At 38.9% G+C, this 21,844-nt stretch overlaps 1 protein-coding gene across 2 annotated transcripts in view; it reads right to left on the bottom strand.

The window, feature by feature from the left end:
* Arhgap32 (Rho GTPase activating protein 32) overlaps positions 1 to 21,844 on the bottom strand; it is a 224,034-nt gene that overhangs the window by 71,886 nt on the left and 130,304 nt on the right. For both annotated transcript variants that reach the window (XM_038321944.1, XM_038321945.1), the window contains 3 exons: positions 7,393 to 7,530; positions 3,424 to 3,516; positions 2,058 to 2,180 (listed from right to left, as the gene is read on the bottom strand). In XM_038321944.1, the coding sequence (XP_038177872.1) occupies positions 2,058 to 2,180; positions 3,424 to 3,516; positions 7,393 to 7,530 (354 nt within the window). The remainder of the gene's footprint in view (positions 1 to 2,057; positions 2,181 to 3,423; positions 3,517 to 7,392; positions 7,531 to 21,844) is intronic.

Raw genomic sequence — 21,844 nt, 5'->3', positions numbered from 1 at the left:
AAAGGTACTAATACTCCACGAAAGCATCAAATGTCTTCATTGTAAATGGCATGTATAAGCTTATACCAATGAACAAATCATAAACACAAAACTTTTCAAACATATATTTAGCAGAAGTTATATTCTTTCATCAAAAATACACATATGGGCAGCACTAATTGGAGTTAATACATTACTGAGAAAGAAGACAACGTGAGACTAGAAGGGGCAAAGTGTTAGGGAACAACAGAGGAGGCAGTGAAGGGAAGAAATCGGGATGCATATGATCATAATTCTCTACATACATATGTGAAATTCTCAGAGAATCTTTAAAATAAATTAAAATCTTTAAAAAATATTAAACTTTAAAAGAAAATATATATTAAGTATTGTAATAGTGAAACTTGTTAACTTCCCTATGTTTTTAAAGTTTAGAAATTAATTTGTATGATATATATTTTATAATTAAACACTCAAATTAATTTCTATTTATTTATTTATCAAAAGAAGGTCTCACGAATAGCCCTGGGTGTCCTAGAATTCCTACATAGACAAGCTGGCCTTAAACTCAGAGACCTGCCTGTCTGCCTCATGAGTGGCATGTGCCACAATACTCAGCATTAAAATTTATTAACAGAGAATTATTTTATGACAAAATATAATTTTTCAGTATAGATTAATTCCAAAGTAAGAATAAAAATTTAAAAAGAAAAATGCTAATAGCTATGATGACAGGGCTACATCTGCGAGACTGTTACTACTACCGTTTGTGCTAAGGAATCTGTCTTTTATGTTTATACTGATTTCTTGGGTCACAAATAATCTTCATGTTTGTTAAGAGTCATGGTATCTTTCAATACTTGCATTTTTATATGCAAAGCCTAACAGTTTAGTTTGGGAACAGTTCTTATTCTAAACTATAAAACTGTTACACTGTTTTTCCTTTTATTTGCTTAATCAACATACATTTGCTGATTTATTATACTATCATAAATGCAGTGAATAAAAATGAACACCAGAGATACATGTTTCAGACCTCAGCATGATCAAACATTTCATTATGATAGACATCTGGATTGAGATATTCTACTTCCTTTTTTAATTTTTATTAGCACATGTCTGATGTGCAAATAATGGGCTTAATTTTTTTTTAAACACAAGTACACCATTCCCTCTGGTCCCATCATCCTCTACTGCTCTTTCTCACCTATTCCCACCATGCCCTGCAGTCCCATCATCCTCTATTGTCCTCTCTCACACTATCGTCCCTGGTTTCCTTCTCGCAAATAAACCCCCTCCACTTTCATGTTTGATAGATAACAGGCAGACATATTTAATTCTGAATTCCATATATGAAAGACAACGTGTTACTTGTCATTCTAAGACTGGCTTATTTCATTTAAAATTATGGTTTCCAGTTCCCTCAGTTAACCTGAAAATGACATAATATTGTTCTCCTTTCATAGGTGAGTAAAACTTAATTGTGTACATATACATTTTTTTTCTCCATTCATCTGCTGATGGACAACTAGGCTGATGACATAACCTTGTTACTGTGAAAGGATGTTATATGGCTCACTGATAAATGAAAAACAGCATTTATTTTGCCTCTTATCTGCCAACACATATTTTTGTAGACAAAAACTTAAACTCTTTCCTTTTGCACATGACAGCAAGAAATACTCATTTTACTCTTAGCCTCTCCTTTGATAACTCAGCACCCCAATAAGTACTAGATATTATGTTTGCTGAGATAAACAAAGCAACCACGACTGCATTTCAGAGTGATGAGAGTCATTCTGAAGACATCCAACTCTGCTTTGGAGTATGCAGTCCCCATGGGGTAAGACCAAGGATGACTTCCTGGTGGATATGGGAGACACTGACAGTAAAAGCTGAAGGATGAAAATAGTCATTTAAATAAAATTAGAAAGCTTTCCAGGCCAAAAGATAAAAGACTAAAGAAAAATCTCATGTCTTCATATTTGTTTTTAATTAAGTGAATTCTTAAAACAGCTAGAGACAGGCAATAAAGGTAGCAAGGACCAGAGGACAATGAACACTTTCTAATCATTTACCTCTAAGGTGAGTTCATCAGGGGCCCGAGCAGTATACCGCTTGATGACATGGGCAGCGCCAACAGCAGGAGTGTTGATGGATGACTCCTCGTGAACTAGAAGATGGTTTCCCTTATTGTCAATCTACAATGAAAATCAAGTACCATGAAATGTCTGAAGTCATGGGACTTGTCCACCCCTAAACAGATTCAATTTAGAGAGACAATAAGCCCCAAAAGTTTTTTTTTTTTCTTTTTAAATCTCTCATTTATGAGGGCCAGCAAGACAGCTCAGCCGGTTAACACACGTGCCAACAAGTCTGAGCAGGTTAGGTTTGAGCCCTTTGGACCCACATGTTGGGAGGGGTGAATCAACTTCTCCAAGTTGTCTTCTGATTTACACACATGTTCTGTGCCACGTGTATACTCCATCCAACAAATATAACAAAAAAAAATCTTTAAAATCCTATCACTTACTAGGTAGCTAATGTACAGATGGCAGTAAGTGTGCTGTGCTTATAATGTATGGGATTTTATTTAATTCTCATAATCTCAAAATATACTGTCATTACCTTCACTTAAAGGGGAAGATAAAAAAACTGCAGAAAGCCATTTAATTTAAGAGAAATTAAATTATTTTTCTAAGATCATTCAACCAACAAAGGTAAAGTCATAGTTTTAGTGCAAGCAGGCTTGGCTCAGGGTTCCATATCTTTTCTTATAGTATCTCAATTTTTACTAGGAGAAAAGAATATATAATTCTATATACACAAATTAACAGTTACTATCTTAAGACACTCTTAAATTGGGACCTCTAAAAGATTAATTGTCCATAAATAACAAAAATATTTTCAATTCTTAAAGAAATGAAAAACAAAGAGCTTACAAAATATCCATTAACATAATACTATATAACAAGATAGTTCTTTTACAAACAGATTTATAAGTTATTAAATTTTATCTAAAATCTGTATTTAATATTTTATAAACAGGTTTACAAAATATATTAAAATGATTTTCTAATTAAAGAGAAAGATTTACTATCAGAATATCAGCTACTATGCTGGGGAGATGGCTCAGCATTTAAGAGCACTGGCTGCTCTTGTGAAGATTATCTCCCAGCACACATATGATGGGTCCTTTCATTTGAAACTTCAGTTTGAAGGCATCTGAAGCCCTCCTCTGGCTATTTGGGGTAGCAGGCACACACAGCACACATGCAGACATGCATATACATTAAAATTAAAAATATCAGGTATCAATTCTCCTAGAAGATGAGAACAAACTTTATTTCTTTATTTGTGAAACTCATCAACTATCAGATTTCAATAAGGTCCTTAAGTAAATCATTTTAGAATAAGCTTTCACCAAGATGATTAGACAGATACCTCCATCCAGGTAAGGGCAGGCCCACAGTTGATCTTGTTGCCAGCAATAGTTGAGAGGCGTGACAGGTAAGCCATAAGCATCTGAGTAACTGACTGAAAAGAAAGAGTCACTGTAACTCATAGGAAAGAGCAACTCTCTACTTTTTGCAAAAAAGGTTATTTTTAGGAGGAAAAAAAACTCTACAGATCTTTGGCAATTAATAATTACATTGGGTGGGCATGCTGGCACACACCTTTAATCCCAGCACCCAGGAACCTGGGGCAGATGATCTCTGTGAGGCCAGCTGTGGCTGCACATAGAGACCCCTATCTCAAATACCTAAAAAAATAATAGCTATAGAGAATTCTTCACTGAAGTTACAGAAGATTATCACTGAAATGATGGAATTTTTTTAAAGAATAATTTAGCCATTGTTTATTGTGGGATATTTAGTTTTTAACACCTTATCATCAAGGGACATACTGTAGAGGTTCTGATTTTATGACCTTCCCCCCCCTATTTTTGTATTGAAAATACACAGGGTATTTATTAGAAGATACACGTCTGTGGCTTTTCTGCCTATCTTTCCCCATATTCCTCTATACTTTCTATGGCTGTAATCTCCCATGCAGATAGCTGTACATTGGCCATATCATGTGATCCTACACCACGGTACAGCTCAGTGCTCTGGAACACAATAATCTGAGGCAGAAGGATGATACAGAACCTACATCTGTACATCTATCCATTACAGGATAGCTAAACACTTTCTGATTGGATCTGATGTCTTCTCCACAGAAGGGAATTTCATGTATGGTACAACAATCCTGTGTCAAAAAGTCAACATAAGGCCTAGAAAATCACAGACCCTAAGATACTTCATGTTATTGTTATTTTGCCAAATAGTCATGATGTCTGTCAAATTGCCTTCTAAATATTTGTAGGAATACCTATAGATGGGAGCAGTGCTCTTAACACAGGCTAGGGAATCTTCACCCAACCCCCTGCCATGGGCAGCAGTCAATGTAGACAGTGATCAAAGTGATAAGAAGAAAGAATATATTGCTTATCACCAAGGGAAACATCTTTATCTAGTACCCCTACCCTAGGATGTCCTTGAAGGCTCAGCGAACAGCTTGGAAGAGGAAACAGAGTTTAGGGACTAAAGGACAGGAGCAGTGCTATGGAAACACTGTCTTCCAGATATGAAATGGCTATTGCACTCATCATACTAGCTGTGGTTACTTACACATGCAAGATCAAACTATCTAAAATAACAGCAAAGATGGGGACGACAATGTTTAGGCCCCCCTCTTACTGAGGAGCTACTGGCAGTTGACAAATTGAGGGGAAAGGGAGGGAATTATTCTGCTTGGAGAGTATGGCCACTGGTAAGTTTCCAAAGCTTCAGTGGATGGCCACACACCCATATACACCACTAACTAGACTTAGTAGGTTATCAAAAGAAGGCATGGAGGGGCATGTTTTAAAGGGTACAGGGAAGGTAGATGAGGAAATAAAGGGATGTGTTTATTCTACTGTATCCATGTATGAAATTATCAATTTTTTAAAAAATTTAGATAACGCTGTCAAAAACAAAACTACAACCAAGAGGGCCAAATTCCACCTTAGGAGGCAGCAGAACTTGTCAAGAGTCATCTATGTGGTGCTAGTTTTGCAAGAATGGAAGATGAAAGACAGGAATTCATAGTCTGGCCACAGTTCCTGAGAGCCATGAAGCTAAACAAGTGTCAGGGTCAGATTCCCTGCAAGGAAGAAGAGGGCTGTGTGAGCTATGAAAGTGAAACCTGCTGAGAGGCCAGGACCACGGGATGCCCACTGAAGAAAGCTGCACTCATGAAGAAGTGTCAGTCCTAGAGAAAGGATATGCCTGTTGTAGACAGCACAGTTAGATGGGTGTGGCTGCAAAATTCCTTTGTAACTAAGGTGACCCCATTATCAGTACCAAATGATAGATATTGAGCTATTTGGTATTTTCCCTGATGGATTTTAGTCTCACTTTGGTCAAATCTTTCTTTGCTCTGCCTCGTTCGTCCCCATTGGAATGGGAATGTTTACTCAATGACATTATATGTTAGAATTATATCAATTCGATTTTTGATTTTGCAGAGTGTCACACTTAAGAGAATGCTTGAGTCTCAGAAAAAAAATAAAACTGGGTGTTAGAAGTGTTGGTATTGTCAAAGACCATGGGGACTTCTGAAGCTGGACCAAATGCATGAGAGATGGCCATGAAACGGGCAAAGGGCAGAATGTTGCTGCTTGAATATTCTAATGTGCTTCAGAACTGCTTCCCAGATGGTGGTGCTGTCTAGAAGGCAGTAGAACCTTCAGTAGGTGGAGCCTGTTGAATGAAACAGGTCACTGGGACAGCCTTGATTCGGGATTCCCCTCTGCATGCTGTGGATATGTTTTACAATCATTGATTAATAAAAGGATCTGCTTAGGCCTAGAGTCAGGCTGGAAGAGATATAGTGAGAGAGTAGGCAAAGTCAGGGAGAAGCCATGTAGCCACCACAGGAAACTGTGCTGGATGCCGGACGGAATCTTATCTGTAGGCCACAACCACATGGCAATACAAAGATGAATAGAAATGGGTTAATTTAAGATATGAAAACTAGCCAATAAAAAGTGTGAGCTAACAGGCCAAGCAGTGCTGTAATAATACAGTTTTTGTGTGATTATTTCGGGTCTGGGTAGCCAGGAAACAAACAAGCAACCTCTGTCTATAAAGCCTTAAAGTGTTATAACCCGCATCTACTTCCTGTTCTCCCTCTGCATGGAATGTGACCAGTCAGCCTTTTACTCCTGCCACCATGATGCCCCTGCCAGCTGCCATGGCTTCCGTAACATGACAAACTATCTCTTTGAAAAGGGAAGCCAAAGTAAATCATTTCTCCCTTAGGTTACTTCTACTAGAGTGTTTTGTCACAGCAACATAATAGTAACTAAGGCATGTATGAGGCTTTCACTCAGTTGTCTGGTAGAATTTTAAGGAGCCTCCTTGAAACTGAAAACATTGTTTTCTTTAGCTCTACAAAGTTTTTTCAGATTAATTTTTATTTATTCCCTTACATCTGCTCTCCTCCTATAACTCTAAGGAGTAAGGACTACTCTGTACCTATTCTCCACAGGTCCAAATGTCTTCTCACAAGGTCTTAAATCCTGACCTTTTCAGTGGCTATATGCTTATTATGTGGTATACAGATAACTAATTCTCTGTAGCAGTCTCTTTATGTATACTGTCCAGTTATCTAGATCTGCTATTATTGATGTACATGATATTTCATTTTCAAGATTTGATTATCCTACTTTACAAAAATATGCTCTCATTTCATGGACATATTCTCCCCCAGAAGCAATAATCTTACTCCCAAATGCCTTCTGCAATGTCCTCAGCTACTATTTACTCGGTGTTTGTGTGTAAGATTCCTACTCATCCTGTTCTACAATCATCCTATACAAGGGCTGGGGCTATATTTTGTTTTCCCACATTTATTTTCAAATATTACTCACAATTTTTATTCCAATTGTACCTTTTTATTACTGGCATAATAAAGAATTTCTTCTTTATACATATGGTTAAATTTTTACGTTTTTAGGAATTTTGCAAAAGTGAAAATGAGTGTATAGACACAGCCTGCCATCAAAACAGACCCAACATCATTGCTTCATTATGGATTTTATTAACCATTTAACTCTTTTCATATCTTTGGCGTTCATATTTTCACGTTCCTTAGAAGAATGATCTGCTAAACATATTGACTATTATTAACATTACCATCATTACGAGGTTTTCCCACCCTCATAAAATATCCACTGATGCCTGCTTATTTCTGAATATCCTAGTAAGTCTCTCTTCTGAAATAAGCAATCCTAGGAATCCTAGGTACTCTTGTATTCCACAGTAACAAAAATGTTGACTGACTCCCACGTGTTATTATTTCTGTGGGTTTCTAAGTGATTACCTCAGGACTGTCCTTCAGGATGTCAGACCTGGGAAGCTCTGAGAGCTGGGAGAATCGGCGGTCATAAATGCAGAGATGAAGATGTTTATCAAGTACCCGGAAATCTTCATAACTTCTTTTAACAATCCAACTTTTGCCCTATGGGTAAAGAACAAAATTTCAATAAATTCATTTTCCTTCAAAATGCCTAAGATCAGGCTTTTATTCTCTAATGGTATCTTATCCATGAAATTTTGTGTTTCCGAATTAAGAACTTTCTATTAACTTAATGATGATAAGAAGTTTTGCTTCAAACACTCCAGTGAATCATATTATGGAAAGGTTAATACTTATACAACTAAGATGAACCCTCCATTGTCCTCTCCCTACTACTCTCCAAAGTCTACTGCTACTCACTGAAAATAACTGCTGGGGGTAAGATAGCATGTGACTCTCAATCTATAGAAAGAACAACTGTGTAACTAGGCAATAAGTTATTTCCTAAAATCAAAGAAAAATAAAAAATTAATTTATTGGTTAGTTAGTATGGTAAAGGAAGCAGGAGCTCCTTGAAAAATAAGAGAAAGAAAAACAGAAAGCAGCATTTGGAAGGGTCAGTGTCCATGTGTATATGTGGGCTGGTTAGTACCTCATCCCCAATGTGGAAGGGTAAACTGGCCACATCTCTCCTGCAGTACCTTCTTCCCCCTCCTTTCTCATCCTAGCATAGTGGTTCTCATTAATGACTAGTAATTCGAAGCATCCAATCAGAAAGTATGTCACCATTACGTTGGATATTAAAAAAAAAGGACTAGAAAACTAGAAATCCTGCTATGTTATCATCAACACTAAGCCTAGAAAAAAAATACTAAAATCAAAACTACTAAACACTTCTGACGAGGCATTAAATACAGAAGATAAAAAGAACTCAACTTAATTGCAAGAGAATAATAAGATTTCAAATGGGCAGTAGACTTAAGTAAACAACTCTCAAAAGAAGTTTTACAAAGAACCAATGGATACATGAAAAAATGCCAGTATCATTAATTGTGAGTGAAATGCATATTAATCTACAAAGAGGCATTGCCCCACTCAGGTTAGACAGACAACAAAAGGAAATGTGAGCAACTCAGAGCTGATCAAACCCACATACCAAGAAATACACAATTTGAGTTGAGTGAATATATTTAAGCTATTTTAATATATTTCAAAACAGCAACTAACACTAATGAGTTCACCGATAAATTTTAACAAATGCCTAAGGCAGAAATTATACCACATTTCTAGAATCTGTTTCAGAAAACAAAAGAGAGGACACTTCCTAAACCAGCCTGTGTCTAGCTTACTTGCAAAACTAGACAAAGCTTGTTACCCGAAATACACACAGAATTCCTAAAATCAGAAAAGGAACAGCCTAATTTTAAAAGGAATTAACAAATACCTCACCAAAAAGATTAATGTAAGAAATAATAAACATGTGAGAAATTGCCTAATATCCTATATTATTATAGGACTGAAAATTCAAAAAAGGCCTTTATAGGCATGGTCCCAATCAAAAGTTCTAGCAATACTGAACACAGGCAAAGCACAGAGCAGCGGGGATGCTCATTCACTGCTGTGAAGAATACAAAATGGATCAGTCAATTTGGAAGAAATTTGGCATTTTCTCAAAAAACTACATATACTCTTACCATGCAATCCAGCTTCACACCTTGAGTTCACACACATATAAACTGAAAACTAATGTCACATAAATTCCATCAAGAGGATGTTCATAGCAACTTTACTTAGAGACATTCAAACCTGCAAGCAACCAAAAGGGCCTTCAGCTGTGAACGCACAGAAAGTGGTGCAGGCACCTGAAGGAACAGTATTTAGAGCTAAGCAGAAATGAACGCTCAGCCACAAAAGATATGGAGGAAGCTCCCCAGACACACATGAAGTGACAATATTTAATCAATATATGCAAATTCCTTCTAATTATCTTTATGGGACTCAATGAATCGTAACTTCTTTACATTAAAAAATTTATTTTTGTGTATGGGTATTTTGCCTGTATAAATGTCAAGTGCACCACCTGAATGTCTGGTACTATGGAAACCAGAAGGGTGCATCAGATTCATCTGTAATTGAAGTTACAGATGAGTCAGTAGGTACTGAGTACTGGAAACTCAACCTGGGTGCTCTGAAGAGCAACAAATGCTGTTAACCCTCTCCAGGCCCAAATCATACCATAATTTTAAACACTAAGCCATCTACTATGTGAAAAAATATTTCCATAAGATATACACCAGTTTTTATTTACCAAAATACTTATGTTTGCATTTTCTAAAAATCAATGCAAATTGTTAATGTGTCAAATATAAAGACACATATCTCCTTTAATATGGAGAAATTTTAAAGGCTTATTAGCAAGTGAAGACATGTAAAAAAGAACCAATTCTGACATTCTCATTCCAGGGATGGTAAACTATGGAAACAATGCAAAACTAATGGTTGTGAAGGGTTTGTGGAAGGTAATTGCACATGATTTTAGGACAGTATTAGTATTTTTTTATAATACTAGAATGATGGATGTCATTAAATTTTCAGCCAAGTTCATGCTATGTTGTGCCCAAAGAGTATGGTCCAGTGTAGACTGTGGCTTCAAGTGACAATGATAACTCTCTATAGATTCATCAGCTCTTAAGTGCACGACTGCGGACATATTTTTGACTGTCTCTTAAAAATTTACTGTGTAAACAAAAGATGGTTCTCTTGCATAGTTTCATTTATGAAATCAGAGCAATACGAAAATCTAATGTGTTCAAATTTACTGGACAAAATTCTTCAACTAAAGATCCTATATGATGAGCAGTCATGAAACAAGAAAGTTAAACTAAGACTTTGTTTTTTAATTTTCTTAATCTGAGAAGTATAAATAAAATGATAACTAGAATACTTTATTTTAATAATGTTATAAAGGAACAATGCAAAATCCTTCATTATACTAATAATTTTAATTTTCTACCAATTTTTATCTTAATTATCACTATCACATAATTACTGTCATTCAATAATATCAAAAATTAGTTAAGTCTAGCAAGTCTGAGAAAAAAAGGAAATATTTCCTATCCTTCCTGAGAACAATCATTGCCCATGTTTTTGTAATTCTTTTGTTTGAGAAAAGTTAATCTGAAAAATGACAGCTGCTTTACAATTTATAATATAAAGTTCAGTAAAAAAAAAAAAAAAAGAAAGAAAGAAAGAAACACAACCTAAATCTTAGGCTGGACGATGCTCAATACAGAATCTCACACAACTGCTCAGTACCTGTGAGCAACAGTTTAGTCCTCTGTGAAATGGGTAACAACATCGCCATCTTCCATAACTACACAAAGTTTAAATCTGCCTACATGCTTTGCTCACACACAGTTGCTCTCCAAATGTTAACAGTCAATCCACTGTGGTAGTAACAGCGTTTGCTAATGGACTGAGCTGAGAGGAGATAGGTAATACAAGGAACACTTTTCTGCCGTGGAATGTCAAGCATGGAAACACCAGAGTGCAGGAGATATTTTCAGACAGGGAGCCTTCCCTTGAAACCAGCTGTCTGCTCCACTACCATGACAAAAAGGATTATTGCAATGTTTCTCTTTTATCTTCCGAAAAGATAAACTAATGAATCTGGATGAATTGTAGTTATAGTGAAAGTATAGTTAGGATCTTTCAATAAGTATTGTTGTCTTTGGGGCTGGAGAGATGGCTCAGCAGTTAGATTGCTTACTGCTTCTCCACATGTCTAGGATTTGGTTCCCAGCATCTACATCACAGCTGTGAACTGCCTGTAACTCAGGTTTCAGGAGATAACATATACTCTGACCTTTGTGTGAATGTGTGTGCATGTTTACACATAAATCATGTTGGCACACACACATACACATTAAAAAAATTAGAAAAGGGTTGTTAGTATCATTTACTCTAAAACAATAGGATATTAGTACTTATTAAATACTACTCTTCTACCAAGAAAACTATATTTGAAAAGAAATCAAAAAGGAATTTTCAGCTAATATGTTAGAATAAATATGTTTAAATATGTCACTTTAAACTGAGACTGAGAAACCACCACAATGACTTCCAAAGTGTTTGTAAAAGTTTGCACTCCCACCAGCAATGGAGGAGAGTTTCCCTTGCTCTGAATTCTCTGTAGCATTAACTGTCACTTGTGTTTTTGATCTTAGCCACTCTGACAGGTGTAAGATGGAATCTCAGGATCTTTTTGATTTGCATTTCCCTTATAGCCATTTGAGATTCTTCTGTTGAGAATTCTGTTTAGATCTGTACCCAATTTTTCAAATTGGATTATTTGGTTTGTTGATATCTAGTTTCTTGAATTCTTTATATATTTTGGAAATTAGTCCTCTATCAGATAGGAAGTTGGTGAAGCCTTTTCCCAATTCTGTAGGCTGCAGTTTTATCCTTTGTCTTACAGAAACTTTCAATTTCATGAGGTCCCATTTATTTTCAATTCTCAGTGCTGTGCTACTGGTTTTCTTTTCATGAAGTTTTCTCCTGTGCCAAGGAATTAAATTATTTTCCACTTTCTCTTCTATCAGGTTCAGTGTAACTGGATTTATGTTGAGGTCTTTGATCCACTTGGACTTGAGTTTTACACAAGGTGAGAGATATAGCCACTTTGGAAGTCAGTGTGGTGGCTTCTCAGAAAAGTAGGAATCAATCTACCATAAGACCCAGCGATACCACTCTTAGGCAGATACCCAAAGGATGGTCAATCATACCACAAGGACATTTGCTCAACTATATTCAAAGCAGTTTTATTTTTAATAGTCAGAACTTGGAAACAACCTCGATGTCCCTCAACTGAGGAAAGGGTAAAGAAAATGTGGTACATTACACAATGGAGCAGTGTTAAAAAACAAGGTTTTAACAACTTGTTAAAAACAAAGACCCCAAGAAATTTGAAGGAAAATGGATGGAACTAGAAAAAAATATCATCATGAGTGAGGTAACTCAGACTGGGAAAGATAAATATGGTATGTACTCACTCATAAGTGGATAGTAGCTGTAAAATAAAGGATAACTATGCTATAATCCATAGACCCAGAGAGACTAGGTAACATGGAGGATTCATGGGGGGACTTCTGGATCTCCCTGGAAAGGGAAATAAAAGAGATTTTGCGAGTGAACCAAGGACGGGTGGGTGGGGATGGGAACATGGGCAGTCAGGTTGTGGGTCGAGGGGGATAGTACTGAGACTACTGGAAAGGGTCAAGGGCATATTTCAGGGTCAGATAAAAACCAGGCACAAGGAATCTTCCAGGAATTTGCAAGGATGATCCCAACTAAGACTCCTGGCAATAACGGGTATGTAACCTGAACTGGCCATCTCCTGTGACCAGATTGGTGCCTAGCCCAGTTGTCATCAGAGAGGCTTCATCTAGCAACTGATAGAAACAAATGCAGAGAGTCACAGCCACACAATAGGCAGAGTTCAGGGAATCCTGTAGAAGAGGCGAAGAAAGGACTGTAGGAGCCAGAAGAGTCTAGGACACCACAAGAAAACTCACAGAATCAACTAAGCTAGGCTCATATGGGCTCAAAGAGACTGAATCTACAACCAAGGAGCCTGCAAGGGATTGACCTAGGCACTCTGCATATATTTAACAGTTGTGTAGACCTCCTAACAGTGGGAGTAGGGGCTGTCTCTGACTCTTTTAATGGCTTTTGGGACCCTACTTCTCATAGTGAGTTGCCTTCCCAGTCTTAACACATGTGGAGATGCTTAGTCTTCCTGCAACTTGATATGCCATGTTTTGCTGACACTCATGGGAGACCTGCCCTTTCCTGAACAGAAACTAAGGGGGAGTGGATTGGGGAGTGGGAACAGAGTGGGAAGGGAGACTGGAGTGGAGAGGGAAGTGCAGTCAGGACGTAAATAAAATAAATATATTTATTTTTAAAAAAAAACTAGTTCTGATTTGCTAAAGAATGTAACAGTGGGGATGGAGAGATGGCTCAGTGGTTAAGAGCATTGTCTGATCTTCCAAATGTCCTGAGTTCAATTCCCAGCAACTACATGGTGGCTCACAACCATCTGTAATGAGGTCTGGTGCCCTCTTCTGGCCCACAGGCATACACACAGACAGAATACTGTAAACATAATAAATAAATATTTTTTAAAAAGAATGTAACAGTGAAAAAATGCTTTTAACACTAAATACCACTGAGATGATGCTCATAAATGCTTCACCCCATGAATGGAACTATCTATAATTGATGTCTGTGCTTACTGAATTTTACTCAATTCAAGTTGAAACTTACTCAATTTTCAACATAGAAGACAATAAAGTTATCTTCCTATTTTCTGTGTATTTCTGAATTTCCCAGGGATCTTACTCATTTCCACAAATTTTAAAATAAATGTCTTTTTCTTTTAAAATGGAAGAAATATACAAAGGAAAAAAAGGAGCATCATTTTCAGAAGATATTCCACCTACGGCAATAAACAAGACACAAAGAAGACAATATTTTTCTCCTGGGGTAGCTGATGCGCTTGCTCATAAAGGATAGGACAGAATGAAGAGAGTAGAGTGGAAAGATCTGAGGCACATATTAATTAGGAGAACTTTAGATGATGTTACTAAGAGGAAATGAGGACTGGGAGGATCAGTGACCTCTAGGATCAAAGTATCTGAAAGCACTTTTCCTGTGGTTAATTCTCGGCAGACTTACATTGAAGAGACAAGACTAAAGTCATTTTAAACTCAGGACCCATTTTGTGAGAATCTAACCTAACAGGCACCCCATCCCGTGTACCTGGAGATTCTGAGAAAAGCCACAAATGCCCCAAAAACTTGCCTGGCTGCCTAGAGACCTGAGGACAGCCAATCAGAAGTTAAACAAACAAGTTTTTACAATTACCAGGTGTTTTTGTGGAAAGTTACAAAAATTGCCTCTTGACTTAGAGCCAAATGCAATATAAGCACAACCCCCTACCAAATCTGGTAATGCCAAGGCATGTAACTCTCTGCTTGCAGTTTTCCTTTTAAAGACCCCTTGCACTGTGAGCTATGGGCCTTCCTCCCTCATCCGCTGTGTTGGTGTGTATGATGAAGCCCCTGCTTGCGAGCTTGTAAGAATAAAGAAATTCTGTGCGATTGCATCTGTAAGTCGGCTCTATGGTGGTCTTGTTGAGGGTCTCACAACTCAGGCATAATATTTGGGGGCTCGTCTGGGATTCCTAGATACTGTACAACCCCTGGACCCCTGACACCAGAGGTTTCAGACAGACCAGTGAGTTCCCATTTGTATCTGTCAATTATCTGTCTTTCTCTTCATTTACTTTCAGTTTGCCTTTTACATCTCTGACTGATTTCGAGACACGGAATCCTCCGAAAATCCAGTTTTTCTGAAACAGCCCAGGTAACCTAGGCGGATGTGCTTGAAGGTTTTGGTTGCAAGGATCTGGGAGACATCCCAAGTCCTGACAGGAATGGGGGACCAGGCAACTCTGCCAGGGGACAGAGTGCTCCCCAAAGTACGTGGTCTTTGGCGTTTTAGAGCCCCCGGACTCCAGAAGAAGGGAATCCAGGGCTCATAGAGACCATAGACCTCTGACTTTGTTTTCAAGGTATTTTCATCTCATTGGGCCCTTGTGTTTGTGTTGTTCTTTGTATCTCTGTTCATTATTTAGACAACTGACCTGACGCTGACTGCTAACATAGGACTGCTAACTCTTCTTCCTTAGAGCTTTGCCCTGCACACTGGGGTGATGTCAAGGCGACTGCACATAACAACAACATAAAAATTAGAAAAGAAAAATTTAATATCTTTTGTAGCTTAGAGTGGCCCTCTTTCAACGTTGGATGGCCAACAGAGGGATCCTTTAATGCCAGCCTTATAGGTGCAGTAGAGAACATCATTTACCAACCGAGGATTGCCCACCCAGATCAGATTCCCTATATAGTGACCTGGCAGGGACTGATAGAAAACCTTCCACCATGGGTTAAAATATTTTTCTGCCTCAACAGGTTAAGGTTCTGGATGCTGGGAGAAAACCCAGAGGCCTTGCCTCTGCCCAAATCCTAAAAGGGGAGATCGAATGAGGAGGATATCTTTCCTCAACCCTATACAACTCCCCTGGGGGCCCCGAGCCTGCTAATGACAATGCTGTGGAAGCTCCACTAGAGAATCAGGCAGCAGGTTGAAGCCCAGCCAAGACTACCTACACCAAGCAGGGAAATACTCTCCCACCTCAGGGCCATGTGGTCAGACCACTGAGGTAGGTCAACTGGGCTGCTGAATGAGGATGGAAACCAACAGTATCATTACTGGCCTTTTACCACTAGTGATCTGTACAATTGGTGTTTGCAAAATGCCCCCTTCTTTGAGAATCCCCATGACCTCACTAATCTCTTAGAAACTTTCCTCTTTACCCACCAACCTACTTGGGACAATTATCAGCAGCTATTGCATGTCCTTTTCACCACTGAAGAAAGAAATAGGATCGTCATAGAAGCATGCAAAGTTGTCCCCAGACCCACTGGGGAGAACACTGCAGATTCAGCCTTTATAGATGCAGGGTTCCCCACTGTCTGGCCAGAATGGGGATCATAACTCGGCAGAAGGTAAGGAGAGACTCAAAGTCTATCACCAGACTCTACTGGTGGTCTCAAGGCAGCTGCCAGGCAGCTGACCGATATGAGTAAGGTTTACGATGTGAGACGGGGACCTGAGGAGAGCCCCACAGCCTTCCTGGAACACTTGCAGGAGGCCTTCACGCACTATACTCCCTCAGACCCAGAGGCGCAAAAGACAGAAATGTCTTTGATCTTGGCTTTTATGAACCAAGCAGCTCCAGATATATATATATATATATATATATATATATATATGTGTGTGTGTGTGTGTGTGTGTGTGTGTGTGTGTGTGTGTGTGTGTGTGTGTATACATATATATATATGTATGTATATATATATATATCCAAAAACTAGATAGACTATGGGGAAAAAATCAGAGATTTAATGATGATGGCAAAGAGAGTTTTTAGAACTAGGAAATATGCAGAGGAAAAAGAACACAAAAAGGAAAAAAAAGACAAGAAAAGAGCCTTGCTCACATGTTAGAGGCACAGCAGGAATGCCACCACTGGGAACTGGCCAAGATTTTGGCCCCATCAAGAGAGAGAGATGGCCGACGCCAGGGAATACGACAAGCAGCTTCTGGCAATAGAGAAGGCAGAAACAAAAATCAGAAAAACGTGAGACTAGGGAGGAATCAATGTGTATATGGCAAGGAGTAAGGGCACTGGGGAAAAGAATGTCCAAAGAAGCAGCAAAAGACCAAAGTCCTGCAGTTAGATGTGGACAGTGATTAGGGGAGTTGGGGTTTGGACCCCCCTCCCAGAACCCAGGATAACCCTAAAGGTGGAGGGGAAGAAATTTGACTTTATGATAGACAATGGAGCAAAAAACTCAGTGTTCTTAAAACCAGAGGGGCCTATATCTAATAAAAAGATCTGGGTACAGGGAGCCACCAGAACCAAACCTTATTCATGAACTATCCAAAGAATGGTGGACTTACGAATGGATGAGTAATCTATTCTTTCCTGGTGATACTGGAATGTCCATATTCCCAACTGGGCTGAGACTTGCTCACAAAGATGAAAGCACAAATATATTTCTCTAGTGACAGGGCTTAGCTACTCAACCATAATGGGGCGCTGGTCCAAATTTTGGTCACCAGTGCCTTGTCTGAGGAATATAGGCTCCGACAGAAACCTGTGAAGCCTGATCTCTCCATGTAGAACTGGCTTCAAAAGTTTCCCTTAGCATGGGCAGAGACGGGAGCCATGGGATTGGCATCCCATCAGTCCCCAGTCTATGTGCAGATCAAGCCAGGGGCAGATCCTATAAAAGTCCACCAATATCCAATGCCCCTCAAAGCAAGGAGGGGAAATCACTCCACACGTAAGGCGACTGCTGTAACTTGGAGTCTTGAGAGCCATTCAGTGGACCTGGAACACTCCCGTGCTGCTGGTAAAAAGGCCTCATTCCAATGATTACCGGCCAGGGCAGAACCTGAGAGAAGTAAACAAGAGGGAAGCAGATATCCGTCCCACAGTGCCAAATCCTGACATCTTGCTCAGCACACTGACCCGACTGGCAGAGGTACATGATCCTGGACTTAAAGGATGCATTCTTCAGTCTGCCGCTAGTCCCCAGTAGTCAGCCCTATTTGCCTTTGAATGGCAAGACCCAGAGATGGGAATTAGTGGCCAATTAACTGGGACCAGGCTGCCACAAGGATTCAAAAACAGGCCCTATAGGAGGACTTGGGAGAGTACTGAGCCCAAAACCCAGACATAAGCCTGTTACAATCGATGACCTGTTGATTGTTGCTCCCAACCAGGAAACGTGTCTGAAAGGGTCGGAGAACCTACTGCAGGCCCTTGGAAGCCTGGGATACAGAACCTCTGCAAAGAAGGCCCAGATGTACAAACAACAGGTAATGTACCCAGGGTATGAGCTCAAAGGAAGCCAGAGATGGCTCTCAGACACCCACAGGGAAACAGTACTGAAGATTCCCACCCCTGCTTCTTCTAAGCAGGTAAGGGAATTCCTGGGTACTTCCAGGTTCTGCCACCTCTGGATTCCAGGGTTTGCTGAACTAGCCAAGCCCCTATACCAGGTCACTAAGGGAGAACAAGATTTTACTTGAACAGAGGACAGACAGAAGACTTTTGACACCCTCAAGCAGAGGTTTCCAGAAGCCCTAGCACTACAGCTGCCAGATGTGACCAAGCCCTTCTACCTGTTTGTGGAATAGGAATTCTGTTAGGGGATTAGCTAAAGACATGCTCACACAGACCCTTGGGCCATAGAAAAGGCTGGTAGCTTACCAGACCGAGAAACAAAAATAAAGGAACCTTCTGTGACTGCATCAGAAAGTCGGTTTTGTGGTGGTCTCAATGGGTGTCTCGCAACTCAGACATTAACAACAGCTTATCAGACAATTAGATTTGACTGGTATCTGTGTCTGTTGTACTTGCTTTGGGGTCTACAGTAGACCATGTAAATGTTTTTGTATCATGAAAGCGACACTCTTACACCCAGTTGGCCTGGGATCTCTTGAGAGTTCTAGAATTTAATGTACATACACATATGTGTGTGTGTGTGTGTGTGTGTGTGTGTGTGTGTGTGTGTGTGAGCGTGTGTGTGCACACATGCTCATGTAAATGAGAAAATATGCCTGCTTTTGTGCAACAAAACTTTTCCTGGGGAGACACACACATATCTACTCACCCTAGACTAAGCTCCTATGATAGACTAAAGTACAGATACCACCAAAGTCCAGGTTACTGAACTGGATTTGGGCTTACTTACAGGAGAAGAAATGACTCAGAATAATTCTGACCCTGTATTATTACTTGCATTACCAAGGCCCACCCCAGCATGGGTAACAATTCACAAAGCTGGAAATCTGGCACACACTACACAGTCTACAGGCAGATTAATAGGTTGGAGGTGGTCCATTTCCAGACGCATCAGTATGTCTAAACCTCCTCCAGACAGCCAATCTGGTCTTGGAGTCTTTATAGCTTTGCTCTTTTGAGAGGTTTGTGTGTCGTCCTCTAGCTTAGCTCTGAATAATCTGAGATAGGCTCTGGCTTTTATTGTTTACACTCAGTCAGGGACGGGCCCAGTGAATCTGGTCAGTTTCAGGGACTTCTTGAAGCTATTTTGAGTTATTAATCTTCCTGTTTAAAGAGCTTCTCTGTAGAAAGAAATGTTTCAATCTCATAAGAAAAAAGAATAATCTGTTACACAACACCTGACCCCTAATGTCATGGCAAGAAACTAGACTGTCATTTAAGTGAATTTCTGAAATTTATTAACATTTGGGATATGTTTAAAGTACAAATCACACCAGAAAACGATAAAGACGTTGCCAAAATAAACCAGCCAACCACAGTATACTTGGATTCAAGTCTTGGTACCTCTTTGATTTTATTACACTGTGGAAGGGTACTAACAGTCAAGTCTTGGTTGCATTACGTAGAAGACAGAAATCCGACCATCTATCTCACGGTGCTGAGAATGCAACTACATAATATATGTCATATGGCTGCAGCCACATAGTTCATCAAGAAATGTCAAATCAACTTTGGTTCATTCTGTACAGAAGACACAGTTTACATTGCTAGACTTGTAATTTTAAAAGAAATAAAAACTGTAAAGAGCAGACAAAGATATATTTAAAAGATTCAATGATAATACCCAAAGAAATTAGTGTTAACAACCTACAGAAAAGGAAGACTCGAAACGTATTTTACCTTTGAAGCTAGTAAACAAGATAGCATATAAGATGACAGATCAAAAATTTTAGAAAAATAAAAAGAACTTGGGGCTGGAGAGATGGCTCTGTGATTAGCACTGGCTACTCTTACAAAGGATCTGGGTTCAGATTCCAGTTTTCATATGGCAGCAAGCAACCAGTTCCAGAGATCCAATACCCTCTTCTGACCTCCAAGGCACCAGACATGCCTGTGATTCACATATATACATGCAGGCAAAATAACTCACACACATATAAAATTACTTTAGGAAGAACTTTAAGTACATATTGTTAAAATGCATGAACAGCTCTTGAAACAAATTACATCAGTGTGAGTCTTTGTTTCATTCCTGTCACTGTGGTAAAATACTCTTAACAAAAAGCAATTTAGGGCAGAAAGGGCTTATTGTAGCTCAAAATCCCAGGCTACAGTCCATCATGTCAAGGACACCAAGGGAGCAGGCACTCACAACAGCTAGCTATGGCACAGCCACAGTGAAGAGCAGTGAGAGAATGAATGCATGACGCCTATTATTTAACTAACCTTTCCCACTTTCACACAGCCCAGGATCCAAAGGAAGGGAACAGTGCTGTCCACAAAGGCCTGGATCTTTCCTACATCCATTAACCTAATCAAAACAATTCCCAACAGACATGCCCACAAGGCAACCTGCTCTAGACAATCCCTCACTGAGACTCTCTCACCAGGTGACTCTAGGCTGTGTCAGGTAGACAATTAAAACTAACCATTGCAGTATGAAATGGTGACCTTATCTTGCTAGAGACTAACCAATTTTTCCAATCTACTCTGGAATGAATATTGCAAGGAAATAGAGGGGAAGATGGCAGTCAGAAAGCTGAACTCTTTCACAGCTCCTGCTGCTAAGACTACACATAGCTTAGGACAGCTACTTTATTACTGTGAGCCTCAGTTTCCTTGTTTACAAAATTAAAGGGTTCAGTAGTGAGGCTGTCAATTACTTTTTAAATTCTCATTTAATATAGCTTATGGCTGGCATATGTGGTGAGACTATTAAACTAAGCATTGATGCTTCAGTAATTATATATAGTGAGGCAAAGAAGAGACGAATGGCATCATTATCAAGTAGTAAATTATCACTCTGGCATAATAAATACTATTAGCAACTGTTCCAAAATGTTTTAAGCAGTTTGACAGGACATTTACAATGAGGAAACTATCTAACATCTAGGTCAGCAATACACAGAAGTGCAATCATGTAACAATTACGCATTTAGAGAGTAGTTGATCAGAAGAAGAGATGCTAAGGTGTATTAGGCTTCAGGGCAACTGAAAACTTGATTCCAGATATACCAATCATGTTTTATAAATAAAGAACACATGATTCTCTTCATATATTAGTAGCACTGATTTATTAGAAAAGAATTTAATATTTGCATTTAAGAAACCAACTTAGCATTTCTCTTAATATGGTCAAACCTCAAACCAGCAAGGGCCTGAGATTTTTCTGATTTTGTGTTTTCTTTCCTTCTCTTTCCCCAGGTCTCATCAATCACCCGATGCTAGTCATTCACTCTGTTTCACCAGCAAAAATACAAGTCCTGGTTGGCTTACACAAATCACCAAGATTAAAGAGGGTCTGTATATGCATGCACGCACATGCGTGTGTAGTAAATATTAAAAGTACATGACCATGAGCAGGACGGGGTAAATGTCATCTTGGACTCAGCATCAAATGTACAGGCTATTTCTCTGTTATTTATCCACTCAAGGAAAGATGGAGGTTCCAAACCCTTTAGTTTGTGTCTCACTGATTGCTGTGTGCTTCTATACCCTAAAAAAATATTAAAGGCAAATGTTCATGTCTTGCCTGTTATCAATACCTTGAAATAAGAAATTACTTCTCTAACCAAAAATATTTTATGAACTGTTACATGGAATTTAGAACTTCGTCGTTTCTCTAAGAAACTGTAGTGACATTCAACAAAGCACATCTAAATTACACACAAGCTGAATTCTATTTCCAATACTATGCTTCAACACCTAAAAATAAAAGTACTTAATTTAAAAAAACTGTTCAAATCCAGAACTAAGCATTAACATATTCTTTATATAAGCAACAGAATTTTCTAGACTTAATAAATTTTAACTTCA

This window comes from Arvicola amphibius, chromosome 3, assembly GCF_903992535.2.
Source record: "Arvicola amphibius chromosome 3, mArvAmp1.2, whole genome shotgun sequence".
Classification (NCBI taxonomy): Eukaryota; Metazoa; Chordata; class Mammalia; order Rodentia; family Cricetidae; genus Arvicola; species Arvicola amphibius.
This window is presented reverse-complemented; position numbering and strand designations above follow the sequence as displayed.